Below are 27,209 nucleotides of genomic sequence, written 5' to 3' on the forward strand. Positions count from 1 at the left end.
AAGGAAAAAAAAAAAAAGAGTAATTGCTAGTCCAATTCCCAGTGAGCAAATATTGCCTGTATTTAAACAGAGCTGAGCAGCATTTCATCCGTGGCAGCAAACTGCTTTTACAGCATGCTGTCAGTAGAGAGGAACCAGCAGTGTCCTAGGTGGACGAGAGGAGGATCCTGAGATCTGCTTGGCCTCCACCAGGATTCCAGTCCTTGTGTCCAGCAGCATTTACAGCAGGAGCCAGGCACTTGCTCCTCCCTTGGAAGCCTTCGTTTTGTGGCACACGAAAGCTCAGCAGCCACTTTGGAGGGAGCCACGGGAAGTACCTGACAGAATTAAGCCCACTGTAGTAGGCTTAAATTCATTACAGATGGCCCAGCACTTAAAAAGTAAATCTAGAAATCTGAAAAAAATCCCTAAAGATAGGAAATCTGTGGATTTTACCTCAATCTCTGCAGCAGTAAGGCCCAGAGGCAACGACACACACGAAGAGTGGAACAAGCACCTCTTAATTAACCACTGAGGTCCGCCTGACTGGCAAAACTCCTGTTTGGGGGCAGCAAAGCGTGTCAAGAGTGCATCTTCAGGGAAAACCATTTTCCTGATGCCCGAGCAGAGCAGGTAGGTGTTAGGTCTTACCTCACAACTTCTGCCTCTCGTCACCCACAGGGTAATCTTTATCCTTACGGCATTAACTGCAATTAAGCAGCCAGACTTTATCTTAAATACATTTTTAAGTGCTGCCGAGCGCTAAGTCCCCAGACTGGAGGGGGGGGGGGCCTAAATCATTAACCTAATTGAGGAGGGGAGCCCGCTCTCCCTCACTCGAGATGGCAACAGGCAGACACCGACGGCTTCCCTGCCCTTATCCAAGATGGCGGCGGCTGGGCCGCTCCTGCGGGCGCCGGCCCGCGCTGCGGGGGACAGCGCCATGTGCACGCTGGGGCCCTTGCCCATACTCAAGATGGCGCCCAACGCGGTTATGCCCTGCCCTGCCCCCAATCAAGATGGTGGATCCGTGTGGCAATTCGGCATCCTTCCCGCTCTCAAGATGTCTCCTCCCAGCCGACTCCCTTCGCCTACCGAATCGCGCCGCGCACCGCCGCTTCGCACCGCCTCTCAGCCCGCCCAGAGCCAGTAGGCTTCGCCAGGGGCGCCAGGGCGCCAACCCTCACACGCGGGCGATCCCCGCCCCTGCTATCAAGATGACATCTGCGATAGCCAATGGGGCGTTGGCGCGGGTGAGGCGGGCCGGGCGGCGCCGCCATTTTGTGAGTCTATAACACGGAGCGGTTAGGTCTGTTCCTGCTATTCCGGCGCCTCCACTCCGTTCCCGACGGGTCTCCTCTGTGTGCAATGGACGGGTGAGTCCCCGCCGACACGGGCCTCGGCATGGGCGGCACTGTGCCGAGGACTGGCGAGCAACGCTGCCGGACCCTCCTCGGGGTGTGGAGGAATGGGGAGAAGCGGCCGAGGTGCGGGACCCGCGCCGGGGGCTGGGGCGTTACCTGAGGAGGGGGAACGCTGAGGGTGCTGCCGGCTGGCCCGGCTGAGGCGAGGGGGCGGCTGGGGGTGGGGGGAGTTCCTGTGCGGGCCGCACTCTCGGAGCCCCTCACCGCGGCAGGGTGGGGAGGGGAGCGGGGACAGCCCCTGTTCCGCGGCCGCCGCCCCGACGCAGCGCCTCGTGGGAGCCGTCCGCCGCGCGCTCCCGCCGCCGCCTCGTGCTCGCGCCTTGCCGGGGGGCAGCCGCCGCGTACCGGGAGGAGGGGTCCCGAGGGGAGGCCGCGCCCGCCCCGTGGGGCTGGGCACGGGATTTGGGACACACTCGGTCGCCTGCGAGCGCGACGTGGGCGTGGGGCTGTCGGGGGGGGCTGGGCCCCGGCCCCGCAGGGAGCGGTGCGGGGTGCCGGGAGCTGGCGCACCTGGCCGGCGGGGGGGGGAGGGCAGCGGGGCCGGCGGTGACTCACGGCGGGGCCTGCTCCTATTGTCTGGCGCTTTCGCAAGCGGGGGGGAGGGGGGGGGCGGGAGGGGAAGGGAGGGGGGAAGGGACTTTCTCGGGTGGATTTTCTTTTGTGAGTAGTTTCTGGCTCAGCACAAGTTTCGCCGCAGCCTTTGGGGAGCGGCGGCTCGCAAGGAGCCAGGTTTCCATTCGCGGCTTTACCTGAGAGAGCCGTAGGTAAAGCTGCAACCGAGGGGCAGAGCTGCTCTCGGGCTCCCTCCTCTTTTCCATTGTCCACCTCGGAACTCCTTGGAAACCCAAACTTTTCCCCCCGTGACTGACTCGTGTAGGTTTTCCAGAGCCGCAGCTTTTCGCACCTTGGGCAACGTCGAGAATTTATTTATCTATCTAAATCACCTCCTTCAATCTGGTGTCTCTCACTTCAGGAGCCTTTGCCTTTTAAAACTGCTCTTTTAATCACGGAACGAGGTCTCCGGATTTATCTTCGGCGTGGTTTTCTTGGTGATCTGCCTTGGCATTTTTTGCTTGTTGTTTGTTGGTTTGGTTGTTCTGGAACGCGGTGGTTAAAACATCTCTTTTAAGCCCTCCGAGTAAGCAGTTTGTTTTCGCAGAGCCTTAAACGCTGGAAGCCCAAATTAGTGCCTCCTCGCTTCTTGCCTCCGAACAGTGGTCTGGTGAGAATTAGGCGCAGTCACATGTCTGAGGTGGCTTTTTTTTTTTCCCTTCCTCCCTTCCTTCCCCCTTTACACGCTGAAAAAAGTGGCGTCAAAGTATTTTCATCTGAAAAAAAACCCAACAAAAACCCAACAGTTAAAATCGTTTATTTTACACTGAAGTTTCGCAGCTCAGGTTGCTCTGCTTCAGTTCGCTCCCCGCGTTGATTGATAGTGAAAAAGAAACCCTTCGGCGTCTGAGGGCAGGCGAAAATTCAGTCTGTCTTCGGGGTGCTTCCTAGGAAAGCTCTTTTTGCTGCATGTTAAAATTGAGTTCTTTGAATGTGCAGACTGAAGGTGAGTCTTAATGATCCAGGACTTCGGGAGGATCTCTGCCCTGGGAAAGCTGCCCCTCAGTTGAAGCTTTGAAAGCTGCTTCTGAGGATGGATTTCTCCCCACCACCACCACTTATTTTTTTGCCTCGCTGGCCACAGGCTGCTGCCTTGCTTCAACCTAAAGCGATACGGAGCTGTGCTTTTCCAATGACCCCGTTTGAATAAGTGGCTTTGTTTAAAGCACATGAGGAGTTCAGATGGGAAATAACTGCTTTGGAGCATGACCTGGAGGTTTTACTGGTGCTGCTTAAGGGTTTTGTTTTCTTACTGCATAGGAGTCCTCCCATTCCATCTAAAAAAAAGCCCCTCATTTTCATGGAGGGCTTCATTGCCTGGATTTTCTGAAAGTGAGCAAAGCTTCAATCCTCTGCTGCAAGTTGATGTAGGAGAAGAGAGTGAAGCTGAGGATGTGCTAAATTGAGGGGGAGGGGTGTGAACTTGGGGGCCATGTTGCATGTTTCTGGAATAAACATTCTTCGATACTGTTGGTGCTTGTCTCATGTGGTGTTTTGTGCCCAAGCTGGGTTACAACAGTGTGCCAGGGATCGATAATTCTTGGCAAATAAAACAGCTTTTCCTCTTGGATGATGGTTAAATGCTATTCTCCCCCCCCCTCCTCCCCACCTCCCTGATAAAGCTACTTTATGTAAAACGTTTCCTGTGTGTGAGGCCCACAAGAGGAACAGGAAGTAAGAGAAAATGCTCTGGGGTAAGTTGGAGAGCTTGAGAAACTTGGGAGATTCCCTGTTCTTAGGCTTTGCTGGAAAGAAGTGGGGTTTAAGCTTCTGAAATGGCCTGGGTTGCCGTCGGTATTTGTGTGCTCCTAGCCTCTCCAGCAGCTCTAATAGATTGATCACGATTCTTTAAACTGATCTGGGCAGATGGGTTCAATTAGTTCATTACTGCTGGCCCTCAAGGTGCAGCAAAAACCCATCTGTCTGGGTGAACAGGCACTGGGGGGCTGTGAGCCCAGCGTGCTCCTGCAGAGAGCCTTCTTGAGGTGGTTGAGAAGCTCTCGCGTGGCTTCCTGGCACTGAAGCTCTGGCTGGAAGTGCTGGGTTATGATGACATGGCAGCTTGGCTTTGAAGAGGAAGTGTGAGGAGCTGAGCTGGCCTGTACTTGTGGTATGGCTTAAGATGGAGCTGGGGGAAACACAAATGACTTCATAAGATTGGGCAGTATTTAATTCCCTGAGAAGTTACTCGTTGTTGCAGGAGGGGAGTGTGAGTTCTCCAGCACTAAATCACTCTGTAGAATTGTTCTTGAGTGCCTCACAGGTTTCACAGTGCTGGTTGAGGAATGACTGCCCTGCCTTCTGCTGCTGTGCCACGTTTCCTTAGAGCTGCTGCTTTGGGATCCTGTGCCCTGAGGCTGTGGTCAGCTCCCTGAAAGGTTGGAGTTGGAACAGGCAATGCTGCGGATCCGTCCCCCTAACACGATCATCTCTGCTCTCAGTTTTGTGATGCTGCTTTTAGAGCAGGGCTGTAACTTCAGAGCAGGGCTGTAACTGAAGTGGTCGGACTGTGTTGAGCTCTCTTGTGAGAGTAATGTGTAGGTGCAATAATACCCTGGGAGATTACCCAGGTACCACATGCCAAGGTGTGGGCAAGTCCTTCTGATCCCGTAGCTGAAAGAAGCTGCTCCAAGTGGCTGTGTGTTGTGGTGTGTAATGTTTGCTGCTGCTGAGAGCTGGCATGAGTTGCTTGAGGTGCAGCTAATGCTGCTTTTCATGCTGGTTAATCAGGAAGTCTCATCTTAGGAGGTTTAAGAATATATGGTGGAGTTTAATGAATGCGTTTGCTTTCAAACTCGTGTTAGGGAAAAATAAGTGGGGTTGTTTTTGAAGTAGGAAAGAATTGATGGAGAAATCTTCTGTACAGGCATACTCCTGTCTGGGAGCTGCCTGGACCTCTTTCCTGCTCTCTGTACTCCCCATGCCCTGCTCTGGGCTGGCTCCAGTGGTTGTAGCGTGGCTCGGGGTTGCTGTAAGCCTGGCACTGGCTCAGCTTGGCTGAGTGGCCAGCTCCTAGTGGTGTGGTGTCTGTGGCACCACTGGAGCTCCAGCATCTCCTTACTGATGTCATGGTTTCCCTAGAATTGCGTCTTTCCAGCCTAGCAGAGGACAGGAGGTTAAGAGCTGCAGAACTGACTGCTGGTGATGGAGCTGACTCTTGACACTCCTGTTCTTGGCTTAGTCAGAGGTGGTGTTTCTATCAGGTTGCATTCCCACAAGGAATGCTGGGCTACCTATGGGCTTTTGGTCCTAGCCCTGCTGTGGTACCTTCACAAAAAGGAACAAGCTCCACTGTAGGCAGTGGAAGAGCTGTGGTTTTCTGGCACTGCTGGGTCTTGGGTCTCCACCATCACCATCTAATAATTTTTCTTTGTATAAACTGTCCTTGGCTCACTTGCAAAGACAACTGTGCACTTTGACTTGCTTTTTTTCTTACTACTGTGAACTATGCTGGATATTTGTGGCAAACCTATCTAACTTTTTTAATCCTTTTCTTTCTTTTTTCTACAGCATTGTCCAAGATATAACAGTTGGTACAAAGGTAGGCACTTCTCACTTTTTCTCTCTTTTTACACTGCTCAGCATCTGACCTAGTTTTAGCCTCACCAAATGCAGACCTTCAGCTTTAAAAGGTTATTTCTGGTACCATGTAGATTGGTTTTCACCAGAAGGTAGTCTGGTTCCATATGCATTTAAAACTTTTATTGTGGCTCAGCATTGAGCTCCTGACATTTGGACATTGATTATCAACTGTCAGAGTAGAACTTTATTGCATTTAGAAACAGCCTTTTCCTCTACTAAAGTATCCAGCCATGCTTGTTACCTGTGTGCTAGACAATGCTGCTCCATGGAGAAACTGGTCTGTTTTCTTCTGAGAACTCTGTTTCCTTTGTTTATGTGAATTCCTGTTCAGTTATGTCAAAAAAATCCTTCTGCCACACACACAAAACAAGAGTGTTTAGCTGTGGGTTTTTATCTCTGGCAAGTACAGTAAATATGACCTTTACTCTTCTAGTCTCAGGTTTTGAAAGTGCAGACTTAGCCCTGAAACTCAAAGTGCTGACAGGAGCCTCCTTATCTGAGTGGTACTGGGGCTGCTGTCCTTGCAGGAGGAACTCTGGCTGCTGCCAAGAGCCCAGCAGGAAGGTGCAGGGTAGAGCAGCCCCCCTTCATGTGTGAGAGGCTTTAATGTGACTTTGTGAACACCCTGGCTAATGCTCCAGAATCAGGATTGCAGTAAGTTCAGCCTTGTGAGCTCTTGTGGTGAGATGGTACCTGTGTGAGTGTTGGCCCTCAAAGCGGTGATTCCCACAGCTTTGTTCAGTGGTCTGAGCTGCGTGTTAGCATCTTGCAGACTGAGGAGTGTTGTGGCAGCTTGAAGTGATGCTGGGTGTATAGGACTAGTTTGAAGCAGACCTTGAGCCTGTGTAGTGTGAGCTCTGTTAGCTCTGCTGAAGTGAAGCAGGAGCATTGGAGAGCATTTGCTGCTGAACTACAAGTGGGGTTTTTTGTATTGGGAGTAACAAAACCAGGGCTGTGAAACACTGAAGTGTTTGGTGCTTTAGGGCTTCTGAGAAACAAATGCATGAAGGGGCTCTATGTAATAGCTGGAGGGGGAAGGTGGTTCTGGTTTTTCTTCATGTGAGAAGCTGAAAATTGAATTGATCCTAGTGCTGTGCTGGTGTCTGCTGCTGGTTGAGAACACAGATCAGCTGCAAGGAGTGCAGTTTGCCATCAGAGGAGGAGGAAGGGTGGAGTGGAGTAAGGTTGGTTAATAGTTTATAGCCAGTGTAAAAGGTGGACTAAGTCACTGTGTGACCAGAGCAGTTTGATACAGCATCTTCCAGTCCCCTCAGCTGGTTTTAACAAGGTGCAATCTGCAGCTTTAGCTTTTCTGCAGCTTTAAGAATTGTTTGCACGTTAACTGAATTTGACCAGGAAGCTCTTGAAGCTGTAATTGCAGTCCTCCTGCTGAATGTTGAGAAGCTGCAGGATGTGGTGCTGTGTGCCTCATCCTCCCCCCTGTCTTGAGGGTTGATGTCAGGCCCTAGAACAGCAGAGTCTGATGTCTAAAATGAGGACTTTGGATCCTGCCAGGCCAGAACTGTGTGACCAGGATTGTGCTGCTTGTGCATTGGGGTGGGGAGACGAAGGTGTGCACCACAAGTGAGTTGTTCTTGTCAAGTCAGAGGGGGCAGGTTTTGAGACAGTTGAATCAAAAATTAAGAGTGGCAGAGGTGAAAAGGAAAGTTGAATCATCTTGATAAAGGTAAGTTTTAAAGGGCTTTTTTGCCCCAGCAGTGCTACCTAATGAAGTCATGGCATGTTGCAGTGTAGATCGTGCAATAGAGGGGGACGTGCTTGAATGCTGTGGTGTAAGATGTTACTCATGTCTTGGATTTGCTTAGGTAAGTTAGAATCCTGTTTGTGCACAGCTGGGAGCAAAGCAGAGGCTTCTCTGGTGCCTCATCCTCTACGTGGCTGTATGCAGGTCGGCTGCATCCAGGCAGCTTCCCCATGCTCTGCTGCTTCAGTGCTGCTTAAGCTCCTCTGACCGCAGGGCTTCTGCAGGGAGAGAGGTGCAGGCATCTCCATTTCAAAAAGTAGTGTAAGCAAATGATCAGTTGTTTCTTAAACATCTCTCTGTGGTGATGTAAAACCTCATCAGCTGCAGCTCTTCTGAGACTCCAGTTCACCCTCCTTGGGTTTGCTGGAGGTTTCTGTATCATCACAGAAGCCTCTCAGGGTTGTCTTGGCTGAGATAATGCCACTGATAGAGCTCTGTTCATCCATCAGCATTTCTGTGAGCCCTGGGGCATCACTGAAATTGCTTTGAGGATTAACTGATCCCCTCCTTCAGAAGCAGATGTTCTTTAATTGTTTGATAACTTAAAATGATGCTGTGGAACTGCAGATTTGCTGTCTGCTGGCTTTATAAACTGTGTTCATAGACACAGGGTTCCAAGTGGAGACTGGACGCTAGAGCACAGCAGTCCTTCCTGAGAGCTTGCTGACTGGGCTTCTAAATGAGACAGGGAAATTTGAGCTGGAAAATTCTTTGAGGTGTGAACCTAGGAATTCTTGTGTACCAAGAAGTCAGGAGTGGTGCTCCACCAAGTCGAAGGTGCTAGAGGATTGCAGTCCCCAAACGCTGTCAGGTCTTGTGGTACTGTAGATGATGTGCTCCTGAGACACCAGTCAGCCCTTTTGATGCTCTGCTCTCATGACTGGAATGTCCCAAGCAGGGACCAAGTGCCTGCAACTTGGAACACTGCTGAGCAAATTCTCAGAGGAAACTCAGGGTGGCCTCTTGGTTGTCTGCTTGCTCGAAGTGTTCCTGGTTGCTAAGTTTAACTGTGGAATTGAGGAATCTGTGAAGCCACATTCCAGTTTGCTCTGCTTCATTGTTTTAAAGGGCAGGGTGCTGGCACTTTTGTAGCATTTCCTCACATCCTCAGGGTGCTCACACTCTATTTCTATTAATGCTTCTGAGATCTTGGTTGTGTTTGGTTTCTGTTCTCAGGGCTTACTGCTTGAGCGCTCTTCTGCCTGATGGTCTTGCTGCTCATCAGGTTGGTAATGGCTGGAGCCATTCCTGGGTTTCAGGGTTTAGCCTTGTCCTCAAGTTCTTGGGTTTAAAGTGTGGATTTGTTTAGGAAGCTTGCTAGCTGCAGTTCTGGTCTGGGGCTCTTCATGCACAGCCTCTGGAATGTCCTGCAGATGAGAAACACATGATTTAAACGTAGTTTTGCTGTCTGAAAAGGAAGGAAGTATGGCCTTAAGATGGAGGCACTGTATTGAACTCTGAGGTACTGGCTCTGACCCCTGCAGTTGCCTCTTGGGTATTTTGATCAAGATCACTATCAGCTTTCTTTAATTTGCCTTCATATCAGTGGCTCTTCAGGCTCTAACGGGCCCTGAGCAGGACTGACTAGAACAAGTATGAACTTTGTGGCATTATTCTTCAAGTGAAATTGCATTTCAGTGCTCAAAACAGGCTCAGAAGAGTTTAGGTGCTGGGTGGTTTTGTAGTTCCCTGGAGAGGCTGAGCTCTCCTCCAGAGGTTATGTTTCCAGGAACAAAGCATATTGCTTCTGTGGCATTGGAGAAGTTAATTTTTAAAGCCAGGGTCTGCTGGAGTGTGGTACAGGCTGACTGCATAGAAGTGATTTGTGATCAAGCCAGGATCTTTGCCATGGGAACAGTAATTATGGCTTCAGGCAGCAGGCCAAGAATGTTGTGAGGAAATTCCAGTCCCCTCCTATGGCTTTAGTTAGAGGCTGCAACAAGCTGGCTCTTGTGGCCTCTCTGCCAGGCGTGATCACACATGTCAGCCACATGTAGTGAGGGGCACGGGTGGTGCTGCTGCCTGGGCTTGGTTGGCAGCTCCCATCTGCTCTGTTGGTGGAGTTCACAGGGTTTGTGCACCTGGGTTTGCAGCTTTTGGGTACCTGTCCCTCACTGTCATCCCTCTGTGAGGATTCCCAGTGCTGCTTACGTCTGTAGTAAGCTGAAGAGCACGATGAGCTGTTTGTTGAAGCTGTGGTGCCAAGTGAGATGCTGCCACAGGCTTCTCAGCTGTTAGAGCTAAAGCAGTTTCTCAATCACTTCTAAACCATTTTTTCTTCTGTGGAAGCTGCCTGAACTCACTTCAGTTGGAAAGGAAACAAGCTGTGACTCCTTGTAGGCAAAAAAAAATCAATTGATAAGACTTCACAGCAAATAATCAGTTAAGAAAATGGCTGTAGAAAAATCAGCCAAGGTTAAAAGAGGATTAAAAATCCCAGGAAAATACATTTAACACACATGAATGAATTCAACTCTTCAGTCACACAAGTGCAGGCATAGATTCTCCTGAAGCAGAGCCAACATCTGCTTCAGGTGTTGTCAGATGAGAAAGTGCTGAAGTTTTTGGTGCCACCTTTTGTCATCTCACTAGTGAGAAGAGAGTCATTTGAGGCCCTATCTGGGTGGCTCTGGTGTAGCTGTCTTTCCAGGCTTGATAGGAGAACGTGCTGAGCCACTGTGCTGAGTTCAGCAAGTGCCTTTTTGGTAATCCCAGTGTGGTGATTGCTTGGTGTTTGCCAAAGCAGATTGTAATTATTACACAACTGCAATTTAGAGGAGATTGAATTAGTGTGGGGTTCTTTCTGAAACCTGCCTGTTTGATTGGCCCTTCTTCCAGTTTGGGGCACAAAATGTTCTCTCACAGGTTCCCAAAGTGAGTCATCCAGCAGGATTTCTTGCTGATTGTATTTGTCTGGAGCTTCACCGAGGCCATGTCTGCTCTGCTGCAGTGAGTTGAAAAGCTCAAGGTTGTCTACTGGTTAAGCTCCAACTCGGAGCAGTCTATCATAAAGCTTGGGTGTGTGCTGCCCTACAAAGCCAGAATGACTGCATTACTGCTGCTGCGAGTTGAGGCGTTTTGGGCTATTTAACGTGGCCACACCTTCTGTTTGCTCAAAGGGCAGGTTTGTTGCACAGGGTGTCTCCATAGTAGCAAAGACCAAGGGAGAAAAGCCAGGGAGGGGCTGGTGAGACGAGTGGGCTGCAGATCCGGCTCTGTGCTGGAGCTGGTGTGTGCCTGAGCTCCTGATGATTGCAAAATCTCAGGAGCCCTTGTTTTAATCAGACAATGGCAGGAGTTGGAAGGGACCTCTGGAGAGTGAGTCCAACCCCCTTGCCAAGACAGGGTCGCCTAGAGAAGGTCTCACAGGAACATGTCCTGGTGGGGTTTGAATCTCTTCAGAGATGGAGACTCCCTCACCTCCCTGGGCAGCCTCTTTCAGTGCTCTGTCACCCTTAAAGTTCCTCCTCATGTTCAGATGGAACTGTTCATGCTTGTGCCTGTTGTTCCTGGGCACCACTGAAAAAAGTCTTGACCCCATCCTCCAATGCAATGCTTAAGTTTCTGGTGTCTCTAAGGAGCTCAGAAACCAGTCTGCATGCAACAGAAATGATACCAGCCCTTGAGGCAGTGCCTGTGTTACTGTGTGTTCATGTGGCAGTTGGTTTTCCTCAGCACTGATTTCTTTGCAATGCTCTGACCAACTAACCTGGTTTTAAAGATGCTGAAGGTGTGTGTGTGCCACGAGCCTTATTGGGAAGTTTACTGTGCTGGCTCTTTTGTAAAGACATTGATTTAAATCTTCCCCAGTGAATTCAAGCCCTGAGTGGGGTGGTGGGGGCTGGCCCCAGCTGAACAGATCATAGCCTAAAACATGCATGCTGAGCCAGCCAGGCCAGTGCCTCCCCCCAAGGCCATCTAATGTGCAGATAAATGATCCAGGGCAACAAGGAGCAATTTGGGCAACTAAATTTATTTCTCTCTCCTCACTTTTTGGTTCTGATCAGAGGATAAATTGTGTCTTTAAGGGGGTAGTAGAGAGTGAGTAACACACTGTGGCTACTGCTTTTACAGCCTGGTGGGACAGCAGTGTCACCCTGTGCCTGGCAGCCACCTCAGAGGCTGCACACCTCAAGGTCTTGATCTTCCCACCTTCACTCAGCCTGATGGAGGAGGCAGTTGTGTCCTGCAGAGGTGTTTTCACCTTGGCATTTCTTTGTGACCCAAATTGCAATGTTTCTCTTTTTTCCCCCCACTGCTCTACCTTTAAATGATTGCAGGGTGCTGGAGGCAGGAGGAGGGAGAGTGTGGCACATGGAGGTAACATGAGAGATCCCTGCTGGAGTGGAATCTCTTGTGGAAGAAAGACAAAGGGGAAAAAAAACTGTGGCATCCTTCTTGGTTTAAATTTAGTTCCTCCCTCTTGAATCCCTCAGCAAAAACGCTGGAATGTGGCATGTGTGAATGATGATGTCATCAGACTGGATTTTGCTTAGTTTCCTTCACAGTGATTTGGGCTGTTGAAGTATCAGAACATTCTTCTGCTCCTCTGGGATGACCTCACACGGAACCCTTGAAGCATGCATGCCTCAGAGGCACTCCTGTGCTCAAAGACTTTTTTGCTGCTTTGATCAGGGCAGGGTTTATGTGAGCTGCTCAAGGATTGGTCTGCCACTTTGCCTGCAGAATACCATAGTGGTCTTTTACTGGGTCCCAACTCCTGACAGATGTAGGGAAGGTGAATTAGCAGAAGGGGGGAGGCTTGCATGTTCTGGCCAGGGAGTCACAGGACTTGTGTCAGGGCTTTTATCTGAATTTAAGCAGACCAAGGGTGTCTGACAGCCCAAATCTCTTGTGGTTTGCTTTCAGAGGAGGGGTTTCCAGGTGCATCTCTGGTACCTGCTTGGTGCATGTTTGCCTTCTGAGTCTACCTCCTCCCTCACAAGGAGGAGGGCTACTACAATCCTTAGTCTTGGTTATTCACTGAGTAGTGGAAGGTGCTCTGTCTGCAGAGGCAGAGAACACTTCTGCTGTGTAGGAGCTCCTCAGTGAGATGGGGAAAATGGAGTGTTTTGTAGACTTTAGGCTTGACTAATCCAAAGCTTGCTGGTCTTCCTAGTCCTCCTCCCTGTCCTTCCCATATTCCCTGTCTTGCTGTTGCTTTAATTTTACTTCCTGCCTGTAACTTACTGCCTTATGGAAGTTGGTTAATGTCACCAGTTTGTCTTGAGATGAATGTTTTTGTGGTGGTTCAGATGTATTTTGTTTCTGGCCTTCTGCACAGGCAGAATGCAGCTGATTGTTGCCATCCATTTAGAATTGACTGGGGCTGAATGAAGTAAAGGATTATACAGGGCAGCTGAGACTTTCTGCAGTACTTGGTCAGGTGCTGGAACAGGCTGCCTGTGGAGTCTCACCATTCCTGGAAGTGTTCAGAAACCAAGATGTGGCCCTTCAGGATGTGGCCTTGTGGTTATGGAGGTGTTGGGTAGAAGATTGGACTTTTATCTTAGAGGCCTTTTACAACCTTAACGATTCCTTGATACTTGGAGGTGTGCTGGTAGGTGCAGAGACAATCCCTGGTTTCATCCTAGGGTATGGAGAAGTTCAGGTAAAATCCTACTGCCAGTGAGACAACTTCTAGCTCTGCTGTGAACTGACAGCAGCTTTGTGACTGAAGTGTGGAGAGCAGGAGCACATGGCTGTTGGAATCAGTTAATGCAGCTGGAGCAGGAGAGCTGCTGTAACCAAGAGCCTGGCAGACAAAAGCAGGCTGCTGCTATAGCAACACTCCCAGGTCATGCTTTACCTGGTAGGAGCCTGTGTACAGAGGTGAAGTTGGTGGTGGAACACCTCATGCTGGTTTGGGTGAGATCAGATGATGGAACTTCAGTGGCCTGTGCTCGCTGTAAACAGGAAGAGGAGGTTTGTTAGTTCAGATGAGAAGTTTTCTGCAGAGCAGTGTTATTGCCAGCAATCTGTGGCTTCTGCTGATCTGGTCATAAAAATACCAGCTGCAAAAGAATTAGCTGGACACAAATGTCACCAGGAATTAATGCCTCTTGTGAGCAGGGACCTGAACTCTGGATCTGAAGAGGCTGTGGTTTGGGTAAAAGCACTGTGCAGCTGGGCCTGCCCCCGATGAATCACAGGATCACAGAGTGGTTTGGATTGGAAGGGACCTTACAGATCATCCAGTTCCAACCCCACTGCCATGGGCAGGGACACCTCCTATTAGACCAGGTTGCTCAAGGCCCCACCCAACCTGGTCTTGAACACCTACAAGGAGGTAGAAAAATGGTGGTGTGGAGTGTTGCTGGCAAACACTGAGCACCCACACAGCCCTTTGCTGGCTTTAAGTTTAAACTTACTAGTTGAGTCAGTAGCTTTTTGTCCTGGCTTTTCCAGTATAATTCAGAATATCCACTGGGTATGATGTTGGTGAGAAACTCTTCTAAACCTTTTTTAACAACCTGGCCTGCTTTGGTTCCTCTGACCCTACTGAACTGGATACTTGGTGTGGAGCATTTGAACCTCTATATGGTTGTGAGGCTTATTAATAGCTTTTAATGTGTCTTTTCCTGTATGTTAGAGCCTGGGAAGAGCTGATGGTGTAAGGAACAGGCAGCTGTTAGAGGCTTGTGTTGGAGCTCCCCATAGGAGTGTGGACAGGGGACTTGCTGGTTTTCTGTGTGCCTCTTCGGTTCACCTCAAAGAGCAGCCAGCAGTAGGCATCTTTTCACCAAGGCTTGCGGTGCTGGGACAAGGAGCAGTGGCTTTGAGCTGGAAGAGCAGAGGTTGAGACTGGAGATCAGGAAGAAATTATTTACAGTGAGGGTGGTGAGACACTGGAACAAGGTGCCCCCTCCCTGGAAGTGTTCAAGGCCAGGCTGGATGAGGCCTTGAGCAACCTGGTCTAGTGGAAGGTGTCCCTGCCCATGGCAGGGGCTTGGAACTAGATGATCTTTAAGGTCCCTTCCAACCCAAACCATTCTATGCTCTCTTGTGGGGCTCAGCTCCAGCAGCAAAAGCAGGAGGAAAAACAAATGCTGGTGAAAAGGTTTTGTTGATGGAAACTCCTGCTGCTGTGGGGACTGTGCCAGCAGTGCCCTTACCCCTGGCAGGGTGTCAGCACCATGTGCTAGGTGTGCTGCTCGTCGGAGTGCACTCTAAACCCCCTTCTTTCAAAAGGAGCCTGTGAGGAATAATTTTGGTCCACACAGCACAATCCCCCGTCTGTAAACCTCCCTGTGTGGAGAAAAGACCTGGGAATAATTGCAATTTTCCAACTGCTGCAATCTTCCCTCTTGGTTTGCACATGCTTCCAGCTGGGAAGCTTACAAATTGCCTGCTGCTGCTTTTGATGTCAAACAATCGTCCCCCTCTGCCTCCTGGCTCTGGTCTCAGCGGGCAGCTAGAGTCTCCAAGATAAGAAGGGAGTGGATTGGAGATTGCTCTTTCATTAAAGCAACAGGGGCATGTGGAAAGCAGCAGCAGCTGAGCATTCCTTCTTCAAGTGCCCTGCAAATAACTTCTCAAATATGCCAGAAAAATGTTTATTTTAAGCAAGCCATTAGGAAAATTCAATTCAGGGCCTTTTAAACTCTTTCTTTTTTTTTTTTCATAGCAGTATAAATGTTAGGGTTTTCTTTTTCCCCCCTTAGTTTGTAGTTTCCTAACACTGCCTTCCATGAGTGGCTTGTTCTGATGTTTCCATGATGGCTTGCATGGGCTGCTGCTTGAATCTGCACAGGGGTGCCAAGGTTGGGTATCATCAGGAGTTTCCAAGCTGTTAGTGAAGAGCATCCTCCCAGAAGTTCAATGCAAGGGGGGGGTCTGGTGAGGCCAGTAAATGTTTGCCTGTCTCACTGGGGCTGTCTGGTTCTTGTCCATAGCTGCCAGCTGCAGCCCAGTTGACACAAAGTGAAGCTGTACTCGTGGTGTTCCCAGCAGCTCAGGCACAGCAGTGTTGGTACAGCAAATTGGTGGGATTTTAGCCTTGGAATGATGCATAGCTTTGAGTCATCAAAAGGATGGGATCCCAGCCTAACAGCCTCCCAGACCAGTTGCCTCCTGCTCTGCTTGGGAATCCCAGTGCTAATTAGAAGAGCTGTTAAAAGGCTTATTCCCAATTACTGCACTATGTCAGAAGGAGGAGACCTCACTGGGTGCCCTCAGCCTCTGTGGGACCTGGGCAGTGCTTGCAGGTGACCAGCACACGACAGTTTGGGGGACCTGCCCTAATTTCTTCAGGACATCAAAGTGCTTGGGCCTGTCTTTGAAGAGCTGGCAGTGAGTAGTCAAACAAGAAATTCAAGATTTGGGGAGGGGGAAAGAAAAAACCAGAACTGTCTGTAATTCAGTGTTCTGGGGCTCTGTGACCTACTTTCCTGAGCTGTGTGCTGGGGAGGTGAGCAGAGAGCTGGTGGTGTTGCCCAGATACTGTTTCTGCAGGTGCCCCCAGATGTAGGGCATGGTGGGAGGGGGGTGGTGAGTGTCTGGTGGCCGGCATGGAGCAGAGTGAGTGTATGTGTGTCTGAGTTGGGTGGGAGGGCAGCCAGGCAGGGATGAGCTCTGCTTCTTTTTCTGTTGATGAGAGATTTGTAGTGTGGCATTTCTGTGTAAGAGCCACGTAGAAACCAGTGAGAAAATGCTTTTGTGTGCTGGGTTTGTATGATTGTGTTTGCTCACAGTTTGGAGTGGAATTTTAAGGTCTTCTAAGGACCAGCTTGGTTTAGAACTCTGTTTGTCAAATGTTTTCTCCTCTCCATAAAATCTGGAAGGCACAGAGCTGCAGTAAGGAAAATGAGAGGACCTGGGGCACACTGGGCTACTCTCAGCTTTTTGTTTTCAAAGCTGTGTCGACTTCTGTGTAGAAGGACCAGTGTGAAGGGCGGTAGAGGATGGGATTACAGAGACTTTGGAGCTGTGGTACTCGGGTTTCTCTGCTTCAGAATGCCTCTCTGTCCTTCTGCTCGCTGAGGCTTTGGTACTGTTGTCCTAGGAGCTGTTCTGGGGGTTGTGGCTAGAAGGCAACACATCAGTGATTAGACTGCTTTGTACTAGAAGCCAAATTATTATGTGTGGCCCTGTTTCTGCTGTCAGATTTGAAAGTAACTTTTTTTAGCAGCTTACCTTTCCTGCTCTACCTCCTCTTTTTTCTTCTCTTTGTGGGGAGGAGGGTGGTGAGGAGGGGAAGAGATCCACCGCTTCTTTCAGATCTCAGTTTCTCAAGCTTACATCTGCTTGTAGCTGGAAATTCACATCTTTTGTTCATAATTACCAAGTCATGCACTAACAGTTGTGGCCAGCTTCTGAGAACTTGTCTTTTGCCTAACACTCCTTTTCTCCTGGTAGCTCCCAGTGCAATAGTCTTGGTGTGCTCCTGAGGAATGCCAGGAGGCCTCTCTGCTTTGCTCTTCCTGCTCAGCCCCAGAGTTTTTAGCTTAACCAAAAAAGAATGACAATCTTGTCTGCTGTGAGCAGTCAGAAATCTGTTTGTTGGATACAACAGGAGGCTGTCTGAAGCCACTGCTGTACTTGGTGACTTCAGAAAGCTCAGCAGTGCTCCAGCTCTTAAGATCCCTACAGCTTAGCTGAAAGAGATACTGGATAGTGCTGCTCAGTTACTAAACTGGATCTCACTTATGCTTAATTTATGGAGGTGAGGTTCACTGCTCACTGCCAGTATGTTTTCACTTATGCTTCTATTCAGCTTCTGTCCAGCTTTTGATCTCAATTGTTCTGCTTTTAGGAGTACCTGAGTTCAGTAAAAATGCTGTCAGTTTACCTCTCCTCTTTTCTTTTCCAGCGGCGGGGATCTGAGGAGCTTTTCACTACTTGTGTTACTAACGGACCTTTTATCATGAGCAGCAACTCTTCTTCTGCAGGTAATATTGCCCATGAACAAGAATAGCCATTCCTAAGCATTGCAGATCCTCAGAGGAGGTCTGTGTTTCTCCCCACTTAGGCTTTTTTTTTTTGAAATCACTTCATTTTTGGTACTTATCAGGGCTCCTGCAGGACTGTGCTGAATCGCTTCGTAGATTTGCATTGGGTTGAAAGTGACCCTCAAAGGTCATCTTGTCCAACCCCCTTGCAGCAAGCAGGGACATCTCCAACCAGATCAGGCTGAATAATGACAAACCTCTTTAAAAGGCTATGAGACTGTAAGCAGTTGCTGCAGAACAGTTGCTAAATGACTTTTACAGGATAAGAGCATGCAGGGTTTGCTCTCAAGAGCTACCAGTTGATTTCACCTAGGGTTATTTTGGCTCTGTGTAGTTGTTTGCTGCTGAAGTTAGTAAATCCCACCCAAGACTGTCCTTGGGTGCTCAGCCCAGATTTGTGCCCTCTGTGCTTGTCATGGCCTTGAATTGTCTTACTCTGAGCTCCTGTTGTCCTTCCAAGTCCCTTCATGTTCCTCCTGTGGCTGCCAGGCTGTGTCAGCTCCTGTCTCTGGCATATCTAGAATCCAGCTGATTGCGTTTTGGTTCGTATTTGATTTACTATCACTTTAAGATGTCCTCTTCAAACACTGCAAAGAAGCCCAGTGGAGGTGAAAATGAACAAAGCAGCGCTCTACAATTAGTGGCTCAGCCCTCCACAAAGCAGCCACGGGTGGGTGGTGGTCTGAAATGAGCACAGGGAGGGTGGCTTCCATCGCCGTGGTGTCTGGCTGCATCACGTCGTGTGACTGGGAAGAAAGGCTGAAACCACGTGTCTGCAGATCCTGCTCGAATTAGGCCGTGGAATCTGGCTAATAAGGAGCAGCAGCTGGATGTCAGAAACATTCCCATCTTCTGTCCAACCCTCTCCACTGAGCAGCAACTCTCTTGCTTTCCACAGCTAATGGAAACGACAGCAAGAAGTTCAAAGGCGACAACCGCAGCGCTGGGGTCCCATCCCGAGTAATCCACGTCCGTAAGCTCCCCAGTGATGTCACGGAGGCAGAGGTCATTTCTTTGGGCTTACCTTTTGGCAAGGTCACCAATCTTCTCATGTTGAAAGGCAAAAACCAGGTATTGTCTCTGTAATTGAAGGCAGGGATGGTGTCAAAAAGACTTGACGGGCTTGTCATCAGCAAAGCAGAGCCGAGGAGCTCAAACAGCTGCGGTGTGCTGGGAGCCAATGGCTTTGGCGTGCTGTGATTTTACTTTCCCGTGGTTATCCCATGAGCTGTTAAAAGTACTATTTTCAGGCTGTGCAAGGAGTTAAGTCCATAATTACATGTTGTCACTTCTAATGAGCATTATGCCTCGTTGTTAAATTACAGAGCAGGGGAATTATTTGGACAGCAGTGCCATGAGTTGGCCTTTTTTTTTCTACCCCCCCCCCCCCCCACTCGAGCCAGCCTGATGGTTGAGTAACCACCAGTGCAACTTTGCATAGTCAGGGCACCTTTACTGGTGCAACAAAAATGAGCTGGGTATAAAGCTTGAAGCACTCTTGGGTAATGCAGGTGATGTGCACTAATTTGGTAACTCAAATTGCCTGGACAAATTAAGGAGTGAAAAAAAGCGAGGCAACTTTAATCATCGCTTAAAAGACTTTGTCTTTAATCTTAATGATGGAAATGTGCCTCTGCTGTATTGCATGGTGGCATTGATGTGCAAGTCCTTAAGATAATGGCTTGCTGCAATCCCTGGTGTGTGTGTTTGAAGTAGAGAAGACCATAAAGGTATGGGCAGTGAGTGGGCTCGCTGCTCTGTAGAGACCTGTGAGAAGCTGCTTAAGATAAGGGTGGAGAAGGTGGATGATTTGTGTTTGTGTTCCTGCAGACACTTCTGTTGCTGCTTTCTTAAATACATGTAGCCTGGAGATGTTAAAGTGAGACTGAAACCAGGTACATCTGGACAGTGAAGATCTTCATTTGTCCACAGAATGTATCTAGTTGGAAGGGACCCTCAGAGGTCATCTCGTCCAACTCCCCTGCAGTGAGCAGGGACATCTCCAGCTAGATCAAGTTCTATGTACAGTTGGTTCTTAAGTCATTCTGTCTACAAAAGCTTGCATGTAAATACAGTTGTGAAAATCCAGTCCAGTCACAGTTCAGCTGGAGGTTCCTCCTGAAGGTCCCAACTGTTGTGATGCTGTTGCTGAGTGTTGCTGCTGTCTCCTGGTGTGAGCCCATCTGATCATGTGTTGGGTTTGACTTCTGTGCAGGCTTTCATAGAGATGAACACAGAAGACTCAGCCAACACCATGGTCAACTACTACACCACTGTCACTCCAGTCCTCCGCAGCCAGCCCATCTACATCCAGTTCTCCAACCACAAGGAGCTCAAGACAGACAACTCTCCAAACCAAGCAGTTAGTTCTCATTCTTTACCTTGCTGTACTAGTGGGAGGGACAGAGCTCTCAGCTCCTGCTTTGATTTGTGCTGCTGCTATAAGCCTGGGAGGCTTCTGAAATTGAGTTTAATTGTTGAAGTGCTGAATGGAGCACACCAGCCCGTGAAATAAGGTCTCCTGTGACAGCTTTTATCCAGAGTTTCAGCACATTAAATGAGCTGCTGACTGCTTCAGTGTGTGGGGAGGGATGGAGGGAACAGGAGGTGGTGAGGAGGGGTGGCTTGGCATCCTTCAGTAAGTGAACACTCAGCTAGACACTTAGGTCTGCTGCTCTAGGACCTTTGTTCCTAATGTTTGAAAGGTTCCTATGAAATGAAGTTCTGATGGGGCAAGCCCTGTGTCTGCAGTGGAGCACAGTCTGCCTCTGATGAGTTCTGAGGTGGGCAGCACTGGAACATGGCAGTGCCTAAGGCTTGTCCAGAGTTCCTGTGCCACACATGGTAAAATTCCCTTTCTCAGCCCAGCTGCTCCTGGCAGCCTTTCAGGACAGGAGCAGTGGGAAGAAGTTGAAGTGACCTGTTTCTCCTTATCAAGAGAGGCTGCCAATCATGTCCAGTTTGCCTCCTCTCACTTTTCAGGCACTGATCAGAGCATCTGGTGCTGTGCTGCTGCTGAGTCCATCTAGCAAAGGCAGCCTCTAGCACACAGCACTGTTGTGTGCATGAAGGAAAAGCAGGTCCAGCAGGTGGTCCTTCAGCTCTCCGTTCCATCAGCCTCTGGCACACTGGAGATGGTTCACCCCCAGGGAGCTCAGCTTTTCCTTTTCTTTAGAGGAGTCACTTTGCATCAGTGGATGCTGAGCAAGGTTGCAGCAGTAGCATACTTACTTCAGTCTGGGTTTTGGCTGGTTGGTGTGCACCGTGTTGTCACAGGATGTTAGGGACTGAATGATCTCTGGAGGTTCTTTCCCTCCAGAGATCATTCAGTCCAACTCCCCTGCCAGAGCAGGACCATGGAATCCAGCACAGGTCACACAGGAATGCATCCAGATGGGTCTGGAAAGTCTCCAGAGAAGGAGATTCCACAGCCTCTCTGGGGAGCTTAATCCAGTGCTCTGTGACCCTCACAGTGAAGAAGTTCCTCCTCATGTTGAGGTGGAACCTCCTGTGTGTAGTTTGTATCCATTGCCCTTTGTTCTATCACAGAGTTGAAGTGAGCAGAGCCTGTCCCCCTCCTTGACACCCAGTCCTCAGATACTTACCCCTGTTAGAATGCTCTGAAGTCCCCAGTGGAAGGAGCAGCATCTTGCTTTGTTCTGCTCACTGAGATGGTTTGCTGATAGCCAGTTGAGAGAGGCTGGCTGTGTTTCTGCAAGCACAAGTGTAGGTCTCATGGCATCTTTGCTTCTGCAGCGTGCCCAGGCAGCTCTGCAAGCTGTGAACTCTGTCCAGGCTGGAAACCTGGCCCTGGCAGCCCCTGCTGCTGCCGTCGACGCGGGAATGGCGATGGCTGGCCAGAGCCCTGTCCTGAGGATCATTGTGGAGAATCTCTTCTATCCTGTCACTCTAGATGTTCTGCATCAGGTAAAAACCATGGTGCCCCAAGGCCCTGAAGAATGGGAAATTGTTGTGCTTGCAGTGTCTTTGTCCTACCAGTGTGTGGTGGGGGGTTTTTGTGTGGCTGTACAATTCGAGCTCTGACCGTAGTTGCCGAATGTCTTCCTTCTGGAGACCCAGACACCTGCACCAGATTCTTCTGGGTTTAATCCCAGTCTGGCCAGGCTTCAGTATCTCTGGTTGGACTTGATCTTAAAGGGTTGTTTTTTCCCCAGCCTAAATATTCTCTGCTTCTAGAGACTTTGATTGCTGGTCTGTTTTAATTGGATTGCGGCCTGCTACAACACAGGGGACAGCTGTATGTGCTCAGGACAGCTCTTCCAGCTCTGTGTAGGGTGTGGCAGAAGGAGATGCCATGCTGTCCTTGGGTGAGGGGTAGGGGTAAACCATGCAGTGTCTGAGAGTCCTGTGGGCAGCAGCCTGTTTGGAAAGCTCCTGCTGTGGTTGCTTAACTTAGTCTTCGTGTTTAAAATGCAAGCTTGGCTGTGTTTAAGAGTCCTTGAAATTCTTGGAGGTGTTCCAGGTTGTGAAGGTGCACGTGAATCTTCCTGGGTAAGAATCCAGAACAAAACCAGCCCCTTGTTCAGGGGCATTTCAACTCCCCCTGATGGTTTTTCCAGTCTGATGCCATTGAGGCAAGTTAAACAACACCCCAGGTGTAGTTTAAAACCTTAGCATTTCTTTGAGTTGGAAAGCTAAGCAGGTAAAGGATAACTTCTTGTTGTTGCTGCTTAGAATGCTGGAGATCAGTGTGGAGTTGCCTTGCTGGAGGTGAGCTGAGCTCTACAAACATTGTCTTGCAGATTTTTTCCAAGTTTGGAACAGTCTTGAAAATAATCACATTCACAAAGAACAACCAGTTCCAGGCCCTGTTACAATATGCTGACCCAGTGAGTGCTCAGCATGCCAAACTGGTGAGTAAACACCTGGATTGCTTGAACCCTCAGCTTGCTCTTCATTCACCTAAGATCAGTGTCAGAAAGTAGCATTTGGAGGCCTGGCGGTGTTGGGATTTGGTGAGCATCTTCCTTGTAGCAGAGCACAGGTGGGTGGAGTTAAAATGTACCTTAAAATGCATGAGCAGGGGGTAACAGAAATGCACCTTTAAAGTGTGCAGACGTGGGGCTGCTCGGCCAGGAGCTTTAGGTTGGACTTGCTCTTAAAGGTCTCTTCCATTTGGGATGATTCTGTGAAGGAGCTCCCAGAGCTGAGGGGGTGAAGCAAGGCAGTGCAGGACCTGCCTGTCTGCAGAGGGGACTCTGGCTAGTGCCACTGGGGATGTTCTGCTGTGTCCTGGGCGTGAGTGCACCTTGGGCTGAGGGAGGGTTTGTTTCCTTGCAGTCCCTGGATGGACAGAACATCTACAATGCCTCCTGCACGCTGCGCATCGATTTCTCCAAGCTCACAAGCCTCAATGTCAAATACAATAATGATAAGAGCAGAGATTACACCAGGCCAGACCTTCCTTCTGGGGATAGCCACCCCTCCCTTGATCAGACCATGGCAGCTGCTTTTGGTGAGAACTCCTGTTGAAGTGGGAGCAGGACGACTGTAACCACTGGGTGTGTCAGCTAGGGAAGGGATGGGGACCCCACCGTGGTGGGTCAGGCAGTCTTGGAATACAGTGTGACTAACCAGGAAAGTCTGGGAACTACTGAGTGCAAAGTGGTAGTGGGAACACACGGCTGTGGGTGCGTGCTGCTGCTCGGGAAGCTCTTCTCCCTTTGGGTGAAGGCTGTGGAAGGCTCTCCAGCTGTCTGTGCTTCGAGTGCCATCTGCTGTTCTGCCTGCAGCGTGCACTCGGTGATAATCCGGGGTGGTGTAACCCGTGCTTAAAGTCTTGGTGTGCTGATGCAAGTTAGAGGAGCAGCCAGCTTGTGTTCTGCACAGCAGCTGTATTCTAAGGGCTGTTTGGGAACAGCAGAGTTGGAGGAGGAGTTGTTTTTGTACATCTCTTGAAGCTCAGTGTTGCACTTAGAGGCACTTTTGAATTGCTGTTTATGTTTTAGGACTTAGCTTTCAACTAAATGCTTATGTTGAAGGGGACAGATCAAGCCGTTTCCAGCTAAGTGTAGAGTTTTCTTGCTCTTGGGTGTCTTTGTGTGATGTGCATATCTTTCCCAGGTGCCCCAGGAATAATCTCTGCTTCTCCATATGCAGGAGCTGGCTTTCCTCCTACCTTTGCAATTCCTCAGGCTGCAGGTACTGTATTTCGTAAGTTGACATTTTTTATAGGCTTTCTGTTGAAGCATCTTGGTGTTTTGAAGCTAAGTGGTGATGTTTCTGTTGGGCTCAGTCATGCAAACTCCAAATTCTGGCAGCTGGATAGGGAAGGGAATGGTGCTTCAGTACCTAACCAGTACAGCTGTGGCACCACTGGCTGGGTAATACCCCTGAGAGAAGAGGAGAGTAGGAGTGGAAGGATAGGAGAAGCAGTGTTTAAAATTGAGAGGAAAAAGAGATTTTTTTTTTTCCCCCCATTTCTTAGGGTTAAAGAGGTTGGGAACTCACTGACAGCTGTAAATGTAGTCAAAAGCAAGGAATCTTGCTTCATTTTTCCCCCTGAATATTTTGAGTGAAGCTGATATTTAAACCTGAAGCTGTTAAGCCACGCTGCAGGTAGCAAATTCTGGCCTCTGGGGGAAGTAGCCAAGTGTCTGAGATGAAAGCCTTCCACTGGGGTGCCAGACTAAACAGCTCCTGCTCTGTCTCACAGCAGACCAGGCTGTGTTGACTTTCTTGTAACCTGCTGGAATTTCCTTGCTTATGACAAACAAGTGCAGATCAAACCCCTGAAGGTTGCTGCTTGGTTCAAACATCCTGTCCTGGTGGGGAAACACCCAGTGTGCTTTGAGAAGCCACCTCGCTGACCTCCTGAGCTCCAAAGCTCTGCCCTTCGGAGGGGTAATGCAGTGAGGTGCCAGCTGTTAGTGTGAGCAGCCTGGAAGTGTTGAGAAATAGAACTGTGAGGTTTCTCTGTTCAAGAGGAGATGAGCTGGTGGAGCCCAGCTGGTGGTTCTCCACCAGCTCATCTCCTGAACAGAGAAGCCTTACAGTTGCATGCTTAAAGGCAAACCTTACAGTTGCATGTTTTAAAGACAATGCATTTTTTGGCATGCACTGGTTGGAGAGACCCTTCCCAAATGCCCTCTGTGACACCTTCCCTGCACCAATGGAGCTGAGGTTTTGTGCTGCTTCTGCTTCTTGTGAAACCTGCAGAATATTGTAGTCAAACAAGGTGGTGCCAAGAGGCACCTGCTGAGCACCAGGCACTGCAAGAGCAAACACTGTGAGAGATGAGAACACTTCCTGCAGCACCCGGACTTGGAGGCTCCTGCTCCCAGGATCCATGCTCACTGTTGTCTGATCATATGCGTGTTAGGCAAGAGGTGCTGCTCTCCCTTCTGGTGCAGCACACACAGCAGAGTCCACGCTGTGGGTTTCTTCACTGGTTAATATTCTTTAATTTCCAGGCCTGCCAGTCCCAGCAGTTCATGGAGCTTTGGCTCCTTTGGCTATCCCAGCAGCTGCAGCGGCTGCAGCAGGACGGATTACCATTCCCGGCCTCACTGGGCCAGGGAACTCAGTTCTGCTGGTTAGCAATCTGAATACTGAGGTTAGTGAAGTCCTAACTTTACCCTTTTTATTATTCATTTCCTCCCCCCTTTTCTTCTTCTTACCTCTACTTTTACTTTCTGAACACAAGATTGTGCTGCAACTCACTGAAAGTGAAATCCTGCTGTATCCTAAAGGGAACAGCCCAACTAGAAAAACAGATGGCCCTGCTCTGCCAGCCCCAAAAGTTAAAGCAGTTCAGTACTCTAGTTGCTGGTAGGAAATCAAGTCCATCTCAAATGAAGTCTTGCTCTTCTTTGGTTCAAAACCAAGGATGCTGCCTGCCTGCTCTTGCCCAATAAAGACTACAATGCCTTTCCCTTCCTTCCCTCTTCATTTGGAATCTCCCTGCCATTCCCATGGCATGGTGTCATTGGGGGTCACAGACTAGTCATGTCCATTCTTCCTTTTCCATAGCATGTTCTAGATTTTAATCCATTAATTCAGAGCTACAGAGAGAGTTTGTTCTGAGCTTTGCTCTTTCTGTGGAGTGTCTGGACCCCTGCCAGCTTTACCCTGTTACCTGTGCAGTATTTCCCCTTCTGCCATGTGCTTGCACATTTATTTTTTTCCCCTTTCCAAGATTCTTGGAAGTGTTGTTTTTTTTTTTTCTCCTTAGCTAAACTCCCTTTAACAGCTCACAGTTTACATTTTCAATTCTACTTAGTGAGTTGAAATACTTGAATGCCTTTAAAAAAAAAAAACCAACCCCAAAACAACCAAAAAAAGGCAAATATTTGAACAAACAAAAGAAATGCTTCTTGTAATGAAAGAGCATCACAAGAATTCCATATGGATACCTTGGATTTGCCTTCAGTTTGGCTCTTTGTTGGATTGAAAGTGTAGAATCTTCTGATGTGTGTGCAGCAGAGTTATGAGTTAACTGTGGTGGGACTGTGCACACAAGTTACTACTGCTGTGCAAAAGCTCTGTAACTTAGCAGTGATGTCAGAGTAACCACAAAACCTCTTTTGCATCAAAGGGGAAGCCTGGATGTGATGAACAATCAAAATGTTGTAACTCTGGATGAGATGAGCCAATTGAATCAATATTTCAGACTACTCTTTTTTATCTGTCACTACTGTTTTCTCCAGGGCATGAAATAATGGCAGGGGCTGTGGCACAGCTTTGCTCTGGCTCTTTACCTAGGAGCAACTCTTCCAATGCCAGGAACTGGCAGCTTTGGCTCACACCCATGACTAAAGTCACAACTAAAGGCTGGCATTGTTATTCCCAGCCAGTGTGCCACTGTCACTTGGGGATGATCCTGCAGTGACAGAGGCTATGCTGTGCCTCTTTAATTTGGCCCACAGCTCTTAGCAGCGTCTGAATGCTGTGCACAGCTCTTAGCTCAGTTGGAGCAAGCAGTTATTTCATGCCTTGTATTTTTTGGATGAGCTCTTCACTATCCATCCAGCTTATCTTTGGGCTAGAGAGACTTTGATACTTGTACTGAAGCTGTGAACTAACAGACCTGAAACTTTTTTCCATTGCCTGTATAATCAGTGTTGTAGAAACTTACCTGTGCCACAACCAGTTAGTTAAGAGACAGTATTGCTTTGGAGTGACTGCTCTGCCATAATGCCTTAGGGGATTGGGTTTTTTAATGAACTGTACTCATGGAAGCTGAAACCATTCACCATGGAATGGAAAGGTGGAACAGAAGAAACCTCAGTTTGTGTTGATTCCTTGCTTTGGATGCAGACTCCTGCCTGCATGCAGGGTTCTGCAGGGGCAGAGATGCCGCTCCTGCCCTTTTTGAGTTTCCATGTGACAGGAGGCCAAGCCACAGAGGTGGCAGGGAACAGACTCTGCAGCAAATGAAGTGCTGAGTTCCTCTGCAGCAAGACCCTCTAGCAGAGACCTCTTGAGGTTTTTGAACCTCTGGGTTCTGTATTGGGCTTAGCTTGCTTACAGCAGTGGATTGCTTCCCGTGGCCCTAACGTGTGGCCGGTGGAGCTCTTTGCTTTATCCACTGAGTCAGTTCTGCTAAGAAGTCCTTTGTGACTGGAGAAAAAGATGTTCAGGCAAATGGAAGCCTTGCAACTCCCTGGAGCAGTCACTCTGCTGGGATACTGTCTCTTACCTCTTTGTTATACCTTAAGTTTAAAAACAAAACCAAAATGCCTTTTTCTTTATCGTTGTGTTCCACTGGGTGGTAAAAAAACAAACCCCTCCCCCCCAAAAACCCCCAAACACCAAACCCTATTAACTGTTCTGTAAAGAGGGGGAAAAAAAACCCAAACCAAACCCACCCCCAAGTTACTGTACATAGAACCTATAAATCTTTTGACTGATGGAACACTACATATTTCCTTAATG

At 49.0% G+C, this 27,209-nt stretch overlaps 1 protein-coding gene across 7 annotated transcripts in view; it reads left to right on the forward strand.

The window, feature by feature from the left end:
- Nucleotides 1-1,238: 1,238 nt before the first annotated feature.
- PTBP1 (polypyrimidine tract binding protein 1) overlaps nt 1,239-27,209 on the forward strand; it is a 30,274-nt gene continuing 4,303 nt past the window's right edge. Inside the window, exons 1-10 of one of the 7 annotated variants that reach the window (XM_054174996.1) lie at nt 1,239-1,355; nt 5,526-5,556; nt 17,174-17,252; nt 18,211-18,383; nt 19,528-19,674; nt 21,069-21,239; nt 22,076-22,186; nt 22,614-22,788; nt 23,397-23,486; nt 24,746-24,888. In XM_054174996.1, the coding sequence (XP_054030971.1) occupies nt 1,348-1,355; nt 5,526-5,556; nt 17,174-17,252; nt 18,211-18,383; nt 19,528-19,674; nt 21,069-21,239; nt 22,076-22,186; nt 22,614-22,788; nt 23,397-23,486; nt 24,746-24,888 (1,128 nt within the window). In that variant the 5' untranslated portion in view covers nt 1,239-1,347. The remainder of the gene's footprint in view (nt 1,356-5,525; nt 5,557-17,173; nt 17,253-18,210; nt 18,384-19,527; nt 19,675-21,068; nt 21,240-22,075; nt 22,187-22,613; nt 22,789-23,396; nt 23,487-24,745; nt 24,889-27,209) is intronic. The other 6 variants (XM_054174997.1, XM_054174998.1, XM_054174999.1 and 3 more) reach the window with 6 other exon arrangements.

This window comes from Dryobates pubescens, chromosome 31 (genome assembly GCF_014839835.1).
Source record: "Dryobates pubescens isolate bDryPub1 chromosome 31, bDryPub1.pri, whole genome shotgun sequence".
In the NCBI taxonomy this organism is placed as follows: domain Eukaryota; kingdom Metazoa; phylum Chordata; class Aves; order Piciformes; family Picidae; genus Dryobates; species Dryobates pubescens.